At 53.0% G+C, this 14,912-nt stretch overlaps 1 protein-coding gene across 17 annotated transcripts in view; it reads right to left on the bottom strand.

Annotated features, from left to right (window-relative positions):
• Positions 1 to 506: 506 nt before the first annotated feature.
• LOC136301458 (microtubule-actin cross-linking factor 1-like) overlaps positions 507 to 14,912 on the bottom strand; it is a 135,386-nt gene continuing 120,980 nt past the window's right edge. For 10 of the 17 annotated variants that reach the window (XM_066204500.1, XM_066204495.1, XM_066204493.1 and 7 more), the window contains 19 exons: positions 14,599 to 14,805; positions 14,359 to 14,478; positions 13,992 to 14,161; positions 13,694 to 13,853; positions 13,273 to 13,467; positions 12,514 to 12,642; positions 12,290 to 12,433; positions 11,999 to 12,187; positions 11,601 to 11,718; positions 10,933 to 11,096; positions 9,715 to 9,877; positions 9,457 to 9,611; positions 9,125 to 9,199; positions 8,438 to 8,455; positions 6,407 to 6,524; positions 4,817 to 5,028; positions 4,174 to 4,284; positions 2,316 to 2,439; positions 507 to 901 (listed from right to left, as the gene is read on the bottom strand). In XM_066204500.1, coding sequence (XP_066060597.1) covers positions 648 to 901; positions 2,316 to 2,439; positions 4,174 to 4,284; positions 4,817 to 5,028; positions 6,407 to 6,524; positions 8,438 to 8,455; positions 9,125 to 9,199; positions 9,457 to 9,611; positions 9,715 to 9,877; positions 10,933 to 11,096; positions 11,601 to 11,718; positions 11,999 to 12,187; positions 12,290 to 12,433; positions 12,514 to 12,642; positions 13,273 to 13,467; positions 13,694 to 13,853; positions 13,992 to 14,161; positions 14,359 to 14,478; positions 14,599 to 14,805 — 2,826 coding nt within the window. In that variant the 3' untranslated portion in view covers positions 507 to 647. The other 7 variants (XM_066204503.1, XM_066204501.1, XM_066204489.1 and 4 more) reach the window with 4 other exon arrangements.

Here is a 14,912-nt window from a genome sequence, read left to right on the forward strand (position 1 = left end):
GTATCTGTGATTTACAAAAAGAGAGTTCCTTGAACACTGCAGGATTCAGGTCTTTGCTTTTAAATATAATTTACCTTGCTGAGACAGCAAGTTAAGTTTATAAAGATGCATTTAGGAAACAATCCTAAAAGATAAAGCAGGTTCACACCCTGCACCGCGCAGAAATCCTATTTATATTTTAGTTTTTCTTTACACTTTCACATCTTGACCTTTTTTTTTTTTTTTTGCTTCCTTTTTTTTTAAATCTTTTTCTTGATTTTTTTTTTTCCTTTCTCTCCCACATTTTCAGTTTTCCAGGCCCCTCTCTAAACAGGGGTCACCGAGAGGCAAAATTTTTTTTTTTTTTTATCTACATAAATATTCACATGAAAATAGTAACTTACAAAAAAGAAAAAAAAAAAAAAAGAAGGAAAAAAAAAAAAAAAGAAGAAACAAAAAACCCCAAAAGAAAACAAATAAGGCAGCTTCATAACACAACTTCTCTTTTACACTTTTTAACAATATAGTTTCTCCCATTTAGAATAAATATACATCCAATGTACGGAGCAGGGTTAAAAACTGGACGTGGGTTGGGTCATTATTTTTTTTTTTTTCCTTTCTCCTTTCTCTCTCTCTCTCTCTCTCTCGGGAGGGCGGCGGGTACAGTATTATCTCTTAGGGCCCGGAGTTTTGGGGGTGGCAGAGGGAGTTTTCTTGGACATGGTGGGGATTTTGGAGGGCTTGGCCGCGCCCCGCCGGGAGCTCTGCCCGCCGGCCGCGCTGCTCTCCGAGGTGTCCGAGCACGCCGACTGCGTCTCCAGCAGGTCGAAGTCAGAAGCGTCGCTGCCCCTCCTGCTGCTGGCCCGGCTCCCCGTGCGGCTCCCGGCGCGGCTCGTGGGACGGCTGGCTGCTTTTTTGGGATCTGCCGGAAAAAAAAAAGAGGAGAGGCCCGTTCCCCACCCCGCCAGGCAAAGCCGTGAGAAGGGAGGTTTCGCAGAATTCCTAGGTTGGAAGAGACCTTCAAGGTCATACCTCAACTGGATCACGGCACCGAGTGCCACATCCAGTCTTTGCTCAAACACGTCCAGGGATGGTGACTCCACCGCCTCCCAGGGCAGACAATTCCAGTACTTTATCGCTTTTTCTACCAGCTTTTGCCACACAAATTAATGCCGTTCACGCCTCAGAGCCAATCATCTAAAATTGCCCCCTCGTAGGTCCTACCGCAGTGCACCTTTCATCGTTCTATTTCTCCAAAGGATCCAGTCTTATTTGCAAAGCCATCATTTAAAACTTGTTTCCAGTTCCAGTTCTCTCTCAAGAACGTCTGTCCTGTTCTGTAAAATTTCTGTAAAATTAGATTTCGAGATTTTTTTTTTATATATATGGGGCAATATGGAGGATTTAAGGCGTTGTCCAAGTTCCTCTTTACCACCTTCTTCTTGGTTTGGGGTGTTTTTTTCTTACTGGGTGGAAGAGGTCTGCATTGCGGACCTTGGGTGGTCAATTACTGGGTTAAAAGTATAAATAATATAGGTGCCATCTCATTATTGGATAGTTTATACTTAAATAACCTTGGAAAGAGTTAGAGACACCTCCATTTTCTACCTTGCTAGCTCGAGCTCACGACTTGTGAGACTGTAATATAGACAAGAATTAATAAACACCGAGCCTGAACACAAAACCGCAACTCCTGTGTATTAACCCCAGCTCTAACACGAAAAAAAGAAGATAAAAAACCTCACATTAAGGTTTAGCTCTCGTATTTTTCGGATTCTGTACCGCATTGGCACATAACTCTGAACTGCGTGTGAAGCGTTAGGGAGTTCTCTTCAAGGTTCAGTCAGACAAAACAATCCTTCTCCAGCCCAAGGACACCACTGCAGCTTCAGGCCCCAAAATTATAAACAACAGCAAACCCAGGAGAGCAATCTGGGAGGATGGGACTGCATCACCTGAAGCTGTAATTGTACAATTAACCCCAATATGTAGATGGACCGAAACTTATTAAAAACGGAAAAACTGGTGAACCTCTGTTCATCTTGGGTAGAGCCGTGGCCAGGCTCTTGTACTGCCCAAGGTGTATCCTTAAAAGCCTTTTCAATAAATATTTACTTTATTCCTTTAACACTGCCTAGCCTCTGTGGGTGCTTCCACCAGCACCCCTGAGATGGGAGGTCCAACACCAGGGCTGATTCCTGCCCCAGTTTCAGCAATTCCTTGGAGTGCAGAGCTGTGCCAGCACATCCTCCCTCACCGCCCATCCCTCAAACATTCCCTGTTTTCTCCACTGCGCCTAGGGTGGGGGGATTTTTCCATTTTTACCCTCCACTCACCTGCCCGAGTGGTTTTGGCACCTGTGGAGACTGGTGAGGAGCTGTTACTGGTGTCCCCAGCCAGGGAAGTCCTGCTGGAGTGGAAGGTGGGGCGCTTCAGCTTGCTGCCCGCCGAGGGGGTCACCTTGGGAGGAAGCACACACAGGACATCCTTCAGCTGCCACCTGCACCACATCCCTGATCAGATCCTCAGCAAAGAAAAAAAAAATCCGGGCATTTAAGGAAACACCCCCATCTCAATGGTCAGGGAGGGCGCAAGCAGCCGTTTCAGCAGTTTGTAAAATAAGCCCAATAAAAGCCCAAAAATCTGGAAAATTTGGAGGGGAATGGCAGTTTGTGAGCCGCAGGCTGATGAAAGGGAGTTTGTTGGGAAAAGGAAAATTCCAAGCAAAGCCGTTAAAGAGACAGCATCAGCTGGGCTCGAAACCTCCACAAAGGGAACGTGGAATCCGGAAAGAGAGGGATTTTAGCATCCAAGCAGCTCAGGAGCATTTTGGAAGGTCAAGTCCAACTCGGGATCTTGAGCAGCACAACCCATTGCGGGGAAGAGGTGCAGTGACACCCTGGTGCTGATGTCCACACCATTCCCAGTGCCCAGAGGCGGCCAAATTGGAAAAATGATGGACAGGGCCACAAACCCCAACAGATCAGCTCCGGCTGCATCCTGAAACGGCGCCTTTTCCCGACCTTTAAGATGTTGGAGGAGCAGCTGGTGTGGGGTGAAGCAGCACAACAGGCAACTCTGCTCCCGCCGCTGCTGCAGGAAGCCAAGGGGAAGGTGCCAGCAGGGCGAGGGCACCTGGATCCAGCTGGAAAAGGCAGCTCCAGTTCCTGTTCACCATCCCAAGCTCTGGGTTTGGGGCAGTGCTGCAGGAAAGCGTCTTCCTGTGGTGTTCCCAGCTCGGGGGGTTTTAGGGGTGCTGCATCTCTGGAGAGATGGACACCAGAGGGCATTTCCCACAGAGCTTTGAAGCAACAGCTGGAAGGGGTTTTCCTCCCTCCCCTGCGATTTTGTGATTTTTGGGAACCTCAGAAACGTTGGAACGTGACGAAACTGGAGCTGCAGGGGGAGAGGGGCAGCTGAGGGAATCAAAATCCATTAACACGCGATTTTCGAGGTACCATCGGCATCATCAGAGATTTCGATTCTCATCCTCGATCCTATTTTAAAATAGGCAGCAAGCATCAATTTGGGGCAATCGGGGAAGTCCTCCTGACCTCCTGGTGAATCAAATTAATCCGTTTTTCCACATGGAAGCACCGCTGAGCAAGACACAGTTACCTCACCAGCGCAGTGAACCACCGGGATTCTACCCGGTGCTTCTCATCACCCACTCCCAAGGGCAGGAAAAGTCCACGAGGAGGCTGAAAACTTCAGGGGAACCAAAGCCTCAGCCCAAATTCATCCTCCTGGGAGCATCAAGGCGGTGGCTGGGCACACCGGACGTGCTTCAACACGGCGATAAACGCAAGCTCTCCGTAAAACTGAGGCGGTGTGGTTACGGTGCATGCGCTGTAGCTGATTTTCAAGTCTCAACTCGGCTGCTGGATTTCGATTTTTTTGGGGGAGGCCGAACGCGGCCCCCTTTCCAATTAACACATTTTTCAAAGCACAAGGGGATCGACACGGTTTGGAAGCAGGCGAAGGTGAATCGCGCTTCGCTCTGAAGCCGCTAGTTTGATTTTAATCCGAGTTGGAGACCCATGAAAAACGCCAACAGTCGGAGCGTTAGCGGTGCTACAAGCGCTGCTCTACCACGAGGAAAGCGTTAAGAGCAGGCAGGGGAGTGGGGTGACTCCGTGGCAGGGGCACTCCAGCCTGCCAGCAGCTCCCTGGGGCTGGCAGACCATACTCTACCTCGGCGCTCGGGAGCTGGAAGTCGGAATAATCGAATCCCCTCAGGGGGGTGCTCGCTTTACTGTTTATCAACCAGGGTTTGTCATAACATCGAGAGAAGTGGTGTGGAGTCTGTGAAATGGAAAAGCCAAGGAAAGGGGCGGGAGAGGTGGGATGAGTGGTTAAAAAAAAAAAAAAAAAAAAGAAAAAAAGAGAAATGGGAGAGTATCCGGAAAATGGGGGGAGGGGGGGGAATGGCACTAAAATGGAGCGAGGGCCAAACAGGAATTACATAAACTAAAATAAAGGGGAAAAAAAAAACCCCAAAAGGTGATGAAATAATGGCATGGTGGGGTAGGAGAGATGAGGGGTGATGGCTTCCTCCCGAACACCACAGCCCTGCCTCGGGCACCAGGAGCTGCACAGCGAGCGCTGGGGACCCTCCTGTGGAGCCACAGGGCTCCAAGTGTGGGCTGGAAACCTGGAAACCTGCAGCATCCCACCTCCATCCCCACCTGGACACCAGGCAGCACCTTCTAGAGCCCTCCTCAGGCCCCCAAACCCCAACCTTCCTCCCTCCCGACGCCTCCTGCAGCTCCTCATCTGGGTTTTGGAGACCAGCGGCTCCTAAAGGGAAGGGGAAAGCTTCCCCCCCGGTGCCCACCTTGGCTCCGCTGGCCGGAGTGGCCGGGGAGGAGGGCATGGAGGCGCAGCTGTGGTTGCTCTGGCTGGCACTGGAGCTGGATCGTGTCGGGGAAGCTGCCCGGGAGGAGGGTTTGGATCTCCGGCCCCGCGACCGGAACGGCGTCATTCCCTGCGAGGCTCCCTCCGGCAGGATGAACTTCTCCCGCAGCTCCAGGTTGGTCCGTCCTCGTGCTGGAACGGGGGGAAAGGAGAGGAGAGCTCAGCTTTGGAGGGACACAATGTGATCCAACACGGAGCTCAGGAGGCTCCAGGGCTGGGAGCAGCTTCCTTGGGCATCTCCCCACTCCGAGGGCAGCGAGGCCGCCCTGGTTCTCCTGCTCTGCCTTAAAACCACCTCCTGCCATGGATCAGCTCTTTGAGAAACTGGCTGATTAAAAGCTGCCCCAGGGCCAGGAATTCCCACTGGATGCTCTGTTCCTCTCTTGTGGAGAAGCATCCCAATGGCCTTTAAACTCACCGTGTCACAACAGCGGCCAACGTGATCTTTAACGTGGCTTAAAAATAGCAAAAGCAGCTTTGAAAGGTTGAGATTCTTGAGAATCTGAGAGAGATTCTACTCTCCTGCAGCTCTGGGCAGCTCTCCACGGATTTTTTGGGGGAGAGAGGAGAGAAAACCACCATCCCAACTTTTCCAACCAGCCACTGAAAACCGACTTTTCAAAACCTTCAAGCTTTTCAAAACATCCGAACGCCTCAAAGAGCTGGAGGGTCTCCCTTCGACAAGCAAGGGGCAAACCAAGCAGGGAGAAGGTCTGTGGGCTTCAGCTCCCGGGCCAGCTGACGTGTGCCAGAGTGCTTCATGCTCAGGGGTGTTCAAACAAGAGAGAGAGGGGCATGCACCGAGCCTTACGGGACACCGGAGGAATTCCGGAGCCGACGGGTTACGGACCGGAAAGCCAAGAAAGCAATTGCAGGAGGGAAGAGCCACGCTGAGATAACCAAGGGATAGAAACAACCTCGATGTCAGCGCTGCAAAACATCTGCTGCAAAGCGTGAAGGGCGGAGGAGGAGGAGGAGGAGGAGGAGAACCCCGAGGGCTCTCCCCGGAGCTCGCTGTAAATCATGCTGCTTTCAGCCACAACAGCCGTCGGGCAGCCGGAGCACGGAATGCAGCAGCTTGAACAAGACATACCCGAAGCAATTAACACCCCAGAGACCCCAGGGGAACGTGGAGCACTCTCCAAAACGCGCTCCAGGTCCTGGCCAGCCCCTGGCTAATCCCGCTCTGCCCCCTGGTCATGGCTCTTGTCCAGCCCAGTGGCTCTGACCAATGTCACACCTCAAGGTTTTGGGAAGGAGGTGACCACAGCTCCACTTGCTGGGGTCTTAAAAACAAGGAAAACACAACCCTTCCCTCTTTTCCCTGGATAAACACAGTCAGGTTCGCTGCAGCATCACCAGATCTGGTGATCCCAAGTTCTCCGTTTGCTTTGGATCTGTTTCCTCCAGCTCCTGCCCATCTGGATAAATGACCCACGCTGGTCACCCAGCCACAGCATCCAAACTCCCCTCCGTGGGTGGGAAGACTCAGGACTGCATCAAGCCTTACCTCTGCACGGGTCATTCTTCACCAAAAACTCGTCCAGGGCCATCCATCCTCCGCCCACACGGACCATGACCGTGCTCCGCAGGATACGGACCAGCCGCAGCTGCTGGGAATCGCCGAACTGTGGGGGCCAAGGAAAAGGTCAGGGGAAGGGGAACACCCAGGGGAACGTGGCTCCTTCCCTCCCCAGGCTGCACCAAAGGCTTTCATCCCCCCATTTCACAGTTTAAAGGCTTCTCCAGGCTGGTTCCTCTGGGATAAGCGCAAGGGAATACCAATCGGTGAGGAGTTTTCCCGCCTGGTTTGAAGATTATACAACCAACCAAAACCCTTCAGTTTTAAAGGTGTTTTTTTAGAGCAACACTTTTAGAATTTGGGGGTTGGATGGGTTTTCCCAAGCAGAGCTGTGGCTCTTTCCTCTCTTTTTGTGAAGGAAATAGAGGCTGGCAAAGCGCTGACCCCCCTGGTGCAGCCCACGTGGGAAGGAGCCGGCTGATTCAGCAGGACAAGCCGAGCCTGACACCTCTGATCACCAGCAAGTCTGAAATCCAGGGATTTCCCCTGAGCCTCAGACTTGACCCCACAAAGCCCCTGCTGCAGAATCGCCCGGTGAGGATGTTTGGGTGAGTGCAGAGTGACGGGAATCCAGGCAGGAATCCCCAGCAATGTTGATTAGTGATTGCGATGTTCATTAGTGGTTTGAAATGCCTGTGATATCAAAAAAAAAAAAGTGCACCCCAGATCAAAAGCATGTGCTTATAAAGCTCCCCTAAATCTCCTGGACACCAAAGCCCAGGCTGCTGGGTGTCTGCCAGGCCTGGGAGGGACAAGGAGAGCCTGGCTTGGATGTGGCAGCTCTGCATCCAGGTCTGCAGAGCACCTGCTGGGAAGAGAAGACAGGAGAACCACGTTTTGGAAGCAAGACCCTCTCCAGAATAATTTCAAAAAAGTGGGTAAAAAAAACCCCCACTCGGGAACATTTTCCGTGGGTAGAGTCGCAAAAAAATAAGAGATTCAATGGAAGCAGAGAGTGCCAAGTGGCTGGGATGGGTCAGGGCAGGAGGTGACATCTCTGACCCACAGGGACGTGGGACCTGGACCACGGGTGGATCTCCCTGCCCAGGGTCCAAGCTGTCCTTGTCTCAGTTGAAGAGCTGCCACTGTGCTCACAGGCAGGGAAGGGAGCAGGGAAACTTTTTCCCTCTCTCCAGGCTCTACATGAAGTGTCCTTCAAGAGCCAACCCCAGGGATAAATCAATTCTCATTATCTCTCAGTTTTCGTTAAAAAACATTTCTATAATCACTGCCTAAATTTAAAGCCAGAGCTCTCAGGAGTCATCCACTTCCAACATCCGAGTTTGGTTCGCTTTGGGCATCTTTTGGGGCATCTTTTTGGGTGGGCACCATCGCTGCATGTGAAAAAGAAGCTTTTTTTTTTTATCCAGGCAGGGGCAGTGGGGACATCAGAGGGACACAGGGTGCTCCAGGCCTGTTCAGAAGGGGGCTGGGTTTATCTCAGGTCACTCTCAGGATACATGCAGGTTCTGGGAGGGGAGCCTTGCCCCAGTGAGGAGTTACTCAGTGGGAGTAGCGGGGATGAGGGTTTAGTTGTCCTACAGGATTACTCAGCGCTCTCATTCCATGGTGATTGCGGTCCAAACCCACCCTAGAGCCTGGTGCAGGTTGTACCCCCTGGGCTGGCTGTGCCCCTCAGGAGAACACATCCACCTGTGGCCCAGTGCCACGAGAACATCCCCAATATATCCAGGAGAAAAAACCCGGAGAGAAAAATTCCTCCGCTTTTGCCAAATCCTGCTTTTTCCATCGACTTTTTTCTGCCCAATCCTTTTTTTTTTTTTTTCTTTTTTTTAGGGGTTGGGTGGCACTCCTCTGTACCAGGCTCTGCTGAGCAGCTCTCCCAGATCACATCCTCCCACAGCACCACAGGACAGAGCAGCATCACAACACACAGAGAGCTACGGTGGTTAAAAAAAATTCCAGAGGTGAGAGACAGCACCACGAGGTAAACTGTACCTGATTGCCGAGGAAGAACTATGGAGGGAGAGGGAAAGAAAAGAGGAAGAGGAGGGGAAAGAAAAACAAGAAAAACATTTATGGGATTAACAGTGCAATAATTACGAAATCTGTTAACTGCAGGAGTCAGAAATCTGGGGAGGTTTGGGCTATTTTGGGGGGAAGGAGAAGCTCTGGGAGCTGCTGGAGGGGGATCAGCTCCTCCCAGCTGGAACATCAACCCCAAACCCAGCTGGGGCAGGGAAGTGGGAATTCTGTCGCCACTTCACCTCGGTGAAGGGTTTGAAACGTAAACAGCAGCTCGTTACAAAGAGATTCTGTCAGGAAATTATTCTCCCTTCTTCGGGGAGCGAGCTAAGAAAAACACAGGCGTAAGGTACACTCATCCAGGAGGGAAACTTCAAGGGCGGCTCCTGCCCAGTGAATGCGGTGTTTCACGGGGCCCCTGGGCTGCCTGCCCCAGAACAGGGACACTTTTATGTTCTCCCAGTTCAGGGAACGCCCTGGGGCCAAGGATGGAGCCGGGAAAACACATCCCAGCCCCCTCTGTCAGTGCCAGGGGACGAGGTCTCTGCCTCACCCCGGGTTCCCCCCGTGCCAAGCTGGGCACCCCCTGGGTGATCCCCCCCTCCCTGGGTGGGAAGGGGGAGGAGGATTTGGGGAGGTTTCCATCCCCCTCTGCCTTACCCTGTATTTGTTCTCGCCGATCTGCTCCACTTGGAATCTCTTGGCACACTTGCACTGGGCCACTTGCCTGGTGACCTGCCACCACCAACACGAGAGGTGAGGAGCCAGGAATTTTTTGGGAGTCTCCCCCCAGTACAAATCGCTGCTGGGATAAAACAGCCCCAAGCAGCCTTTCCTCCTAAAACACACTCAGTCCCAACCAATTAATTCGGCTCAGCGCCACCAAAATCCTCTTCTAATCTAATTTTTCCCTTCCCCACTGCTGACCCGCAGCCTGAACCACCCCCAACCCTGCTGAGCATCCATTTTTTTTTTTGTTCTTGGTGCTTCACCTCATCCTCGATCTTGTCAGCATCAGTGGTGGGTCTGTAGGCATCCTTGTTGGGATGGAGGGCAGCCACAAACTCGTAGTAGTCGATGTAGCCGTCACCATCACGGTCAAAGATATCGGCCACCGCCGTCATCTCCAGCTTCGTGGTGGGGAATTCTGGAAGGAGAATGAGGGAATGAGGAGAGGATGAGATCTTCAGTCAGAGACAGGGACGCAGGAGCAGCAAGGTTGTCCCCCAGGCTGGTTCCCAGGGACTCACTGGAAGCCAGGATGCCGTCGATGAACTCCTGCCGGGTGATCTTCCCGTCCTGGTCCTTGTCGATGCGCCGGAAGAAATCCATGACCCGGGACTTCTTGTGGTTCATCCAGCGCATGTACTTCTTCCTCCAGACGTCGAAGTCGAAGTTTGCAAACTCCTTCAACTGGAGGGAAAACCCAGGGAGAGTCAGCGGGGGGAAAAATGCCAAAGGGGCAGCACCCACAGAACCACCCCAAACCCCCCCTTGGGTGAGCTCCCGGTCCTCCTGGGAAGGTTGATCTGGATTTATCCAGACAATTCCCAGGGAGGGGCTGCCCAAACTGAATTCCCAGCACAGGACACACAGCGGAGCCGACAGCCAGCACGTGGATTGTGCATCCCAGGAGTTTGGGATGCTGCTCTGGGGACACACAGGCGGGGAAGATCAGCTATGGGCACACACAGACACACACACACACACCCCGTCTGCTCGGCCTTCTGCGGATGCTTCCTCACCCCAGGGACTTGCCAGGGAGGAATTCCCACTGCCAGCATCGTTCTGGCCATGGATCTTCCCTCTCCCTTTCCCTCTGAGCAGCCCAGAAGGGATTCCTTGCCCATCTTCCAACCCTACAAGTCCCAGCCTCAGACCCTCCAATTTAAGCACTTTCCTTATCCCCCACCCCAAAAGGACCCCACCAGCTCAAGCAGCTCACACCAAGGTAAGACAACAATTTTAAGGGTTTTTGGGGTGGGTTCTTTTTTTTCTTTCTTTCGTCTCCCTCTAAACATTCTTGGGGTGAAAAGCAACAAAGAAAAAACATGGATACGAAGGAACTGAACTGACCTACAGCAAAAGCAACAAAAAACAAAACAAAAAAAAAAACCACCACTCACTTCTGGGCATAGCTGCTTTGTTAAGCGTAAATAAAAACAAAAATGACATTAGATGGTTGGATAAAATAGAGACAGTAATTGTTAAACTAATTATTAGGAGCAAAGCAGGGCCTGGCTGTCATTAACTCTACAGATACCAAACACAGCAGCACAAAGCTGTTTAATGTGCAGTTAATTACTTAATTACCAAAGGGTTTTTTTAGCCTTAATATTTCAGGAATATTTGATTTCTGGAAAGGCAGCAGGAACTGCCTGCAAGACCCGAGGCAACACTGATTTAAAATGCTTCTTGCACCTCTCTGGGGATGAACTCCCAGCTCCCACCCCGCCAGGGGCTGTTACCTCCTCCAGCCTGTCCAGGGCATCGTTGAGCTTCCTCTGCCTCTCCAGGGCCAGCAGCCAGACCTGCTGCCAGCGTGCTGAGAGCTGGTTTATCCTGGGATTCTTCGTTTCCGACTGGGAGATAATGGGCATGCTGGGGGGAGCAGCCTGCCCCAAGGATTTCCCTGGGAAAAAAAGGGAGAGAAGTTGTTTGAGGTGTTGTTCAGGGGTGCAGCAAGTCTGAAGAGCAGCAGTGGAATGTGTTTTGGGTTTTTGGTTTTTTTTTTTGGAAGGGAAAACCTCCCACGGTTTTGCTTGCTGTGCCAAGGGATGCAGCGTCCCCAGGTGGGAGGACAGGGTGACAGACAGCTCCACGCCCACATCCCCCAGCACCCAGGAAACTCACACTGGACTCTGGCTTCAAGAAACCACATAAAAAAAGACCCCAAAGCTTCATCCCAAAGCAACTGCAGAGAGAGAGGAGAGCAGTGCTGGCCCAAGCACCCCCAGGAAGAGCACACCCGGCACGGCTGTTTCGGGAAATGCCACCTGGATTCTCCCCTCCTGACAAGGCTCAGCCGCCTTCCTGGTGGCTGTTAGCTCAGGATGCCTTGTTAATTGATAATCAGAGCTAATTAGCTTCCTAGGAATTTCATTTCCTGCCACCCTAGGACCAAAAGCAGACTCACTGTTGCTGCGGGACTTGTCGATGAAGGGCCCGTGGGGAGGCTCGGTCGCTTTTCTTTTGTAAGTCTTCGTCACCCGGTCCACGTCTGGTTGTTTCCTTGTCATCTCCTCCATAAAGGACTGCCAGAACACAGAAAGGATAAAAAAACCCTTTTGAAATGTCACTGTTTCCTGCTTTCCAGCCCTCACTGGGACATGCCAGGCCTGTAGAGGGAGGTGAGCAACAAGCATTGGGGATTGAGGCTGAGCTGCTGCTTGGATTTGCCAGGGCTGGAGATCATCCCTGGGCTGGTTTTGCTCCAGTTGGGTCCCACGCTGCTTTAATAGGGAATTCCAGGAGAAGCCAGTGCCTCCTCCACCCAGGGAGCCAGAGGAAGCCTCCCTCCCCTGCCCCTCTCACCTGGTGCTCGGAGATGAGCGCTTTGACCTGATCAATATTCTGGGGCATGGGGTCCTGGTCCCGCTGGATCAGGGTGGTCTCAGCCCACTGGATCCAAGCCAGGAGCTCCTCCAGAAGCTCTGCATTGGCCACCAGCTCGGAGAGCGCCGACTCCAGTCTCTGCTGGTGCTGCTTTGCCCACGTGAGAACCTGTTGGAAACACGGGGTGACCATCCAGCAGGAGCAGGACCCACCACTCCGTGGCCATCCCTGGAACCACCACCAGCCTGGAACTAACCCTGCAGGACTCACCTCCTCGAACCTGGCTCGGATGATGGTGATCCAGTGCTTGATGGTGGTGATGCAGTCGGGGTGGCAGGCGCCCAGGATGACCTCGCCCATCCCCACCGCCGCGTTCACGTCCACCCTCTTCTCCTCCACTTTCTTCATGAACTCCTGGAAGCCCCAAAGGAATTATTTGCTGGTATTCCCCCCTCTAAACTTGGCCTGGGTTGTGTTTAGGAGCTCCCCCTTACCTTGTGGGCATCGATGAGGGCCTGCAGGGCCTCGGCGTCGTCCGGCAGCGCTCCCCGAAAACGCAGGGACTGCTCCGCTTCCGAGAGCCACTCCAGCAGCATGTGCACGGCTGTCCTGAACTCCTCAGCCTGCAGCAATGACAACGACAGCTTTTGTCAGCCCTCCACCTCCCCAAACAGGCTGCTGCATTCGCTCCTGGCAGCTGGAGTGACAACAGGGCTGAAAAGGGCTTTAAAAGTGCATCAGAAAGGGGGGGAAAAGCCCTGTTTGGGGCTGGGGTTTGGGCTGTCCCGCAGCACTCAGGCACCTCCCTCCTCTCAGCATCAGCTGCGCTGAAGAAGGAAACGTTTTTAAAAACAGCACAAGTGCTGTACCCCGAGCAATCTGGCACCTAGGTGGTTTATTCTGTAAATTGCCTACTCGACGTAAAAGCTGCTTAAGAGCCTTTGACCTTTTTGGGTTTGAAATTTTTTTTTTATTTTAGCTTCAGTCAGAGTCTCTCTGGACATTGGCAAAGTGCACAGCAGTGAGATCTTCCCACCCTCCCTTCTCAAACCAGCCTTCATCTGCTCATTTCTTTAGGAAAAAGAATAGGTAATGGGGGATTACCCCATTTATTCCTTCTTTGCAGGAAGCACTGCAGGGCTGGCGTGTCCTGCCCGGCCAGGGCAAAACCTCTTCCCTGAGCTTGGTGCGGAACAAACCCGGAGCTCAGCAAAGCGCTCAGAGAGTTTCCAGCCACGTTTTTTTCCCCTCACCTGCTTCAGGGCCTGCTCCAGGCGGGTTTGCTTGGACACAGACAGCTTGCACACCGTGTCCCAGCGGTTGCTCAGCTCCTGCAGCTGCACCTTCACCCAGGTGGTGTCGTCCCGGCTGTTCTCGATCAGCTCCCGGCCCGAGCGCTTGAGCACCTGCACCGTCCCCGTGCGCTTCCCCAGCTCCTTCTGGAACACCTGCACGGACGCAGCAGAAGCCGAGCAAGGTTACTGTCACCTTCCCAGTAATGTGGAAGTTCTTCCCAACTTTTTGCTGGTTTTTTTTCCCCTTTATCCGCTGCAGGAAAGCGGGACAGGCATTCCTGCAGCAAAGCACCAACTCCGCGTCTGTTCTTTGGCTCCTGGGGAGGACAAGCCCCACTCAGGTCTCGGAGAAGAGCTGGGGAAAGGTGCTCTCTCTCACCTTGTGAGCATCCATCAGGTTCATGACCAGATCCAGGTCCCCGTGGACAGGCTGGTCCTCAGCTAACTGGGGCTCCACCTTGTAGAGCCAGTCCACCAAAGCCTGCAGCGCATCCATGAACTGCCCAGAGAACAGAAGGGCCTCTTCCAGCTTGTGCTGCCTGGAAAACAAACACCCCAGAGAACTTCCATGAGCAAAGCTCACCTCCTTTTGTCACACCCCAGTGACCTGCAGCCAGCCCATGAAATCCCTGTGGCACACACGAGCACTGCTGATACAACCTCGGGGCCGGGCTCACCTTTCCACGGATTTTCCGCACACCGTGTCCCACTTATCCCGGACTTCTCCCAGCAAATTGTCCAGCTTTTGAGTGTCATCTGGAAGCAAGGCTTTTTCTTTGAGGGCTCTGCCTGTCCTGATGGTGGTGTCGTAGACAGGCTGCTTCCCACCCAGAGTCTTCTGGAACTCCTGGGAAATGGAGAGAAAAAAAAACTGCTTCAGAATGCCTGGCCTTGGCTCTGAGGATTCCCAGATTTCCACGGCAATGGGAGGCATGGACATGCTTTTCTCCTGTCCTGGCAGAGGAGATATTATCCAGCTCACCCTCCCAACAGAGTCCCTTCCACCCCCTGTCCAGCACCAGCCTGGCTTTGGCAGAGCTTCACCTTGTGTTTGGAGAGCTGGAGCTTGATTTTGTCAGGATCATTGGAGATCTCCAGCTCCGAGTCCAGGTGATTCTCCGCATCCTCCAGCCAATCAATCAGCTTCTTCCAGGCTTCGTGGAACTGCAAGGCAACACGAGCCAGCCTGAAACTTCACACTGGCGGTGTGAAGTCCCTTTGTGGTCCTGGCATCTCCTGCTGGCCATTCCTTGGGGTCTGTCCCACCCTCCCCACGCCTCTCACCTGCTTGGCTCTCTTCCTGGCATCATCAAGAGCCCGTCCCCGCTCCACCGAGCGCTGCACCACCTTCTCCCAGCGGGACTGGACGCTGACCAGCAGGTTCTTGATCAGCACCACGTCCTGCTTCTGGCTGAGGAACTTCAGCTGGTTCCCGGTCTGATCCAGCTCGATGATGCGATCCCGGTGCGCGTTCACCTCGTTGGCGAACACCTGCCAACAGCAAGGGGCGTCCCACGTGTCAGAGGAGATGGATGTCACCTCCAGAAGCCACAGGGGAGGTGGGGAGCCACCCCTGGGTCCCTCCATCCTGGGGATGG

This window comes from Chamaea fasciata, unplaced genomic scaffold, assembly GCF_029207755.1.
Source record: "Chamaea fasciata isolate MVZ Bird 193981 ecotype frontalis unplaced genomic scaffold, bChaFas1.0.hap1 SCAF_26, whole genome shotgun sequence".
Classification (NCBI taxonomy): domain Eukaryota; kingdom Metazoa; phylum Chordata; class Aves; order Passeriformes; family Sylviidae; genus Chamaea; species Chamaea fasciata.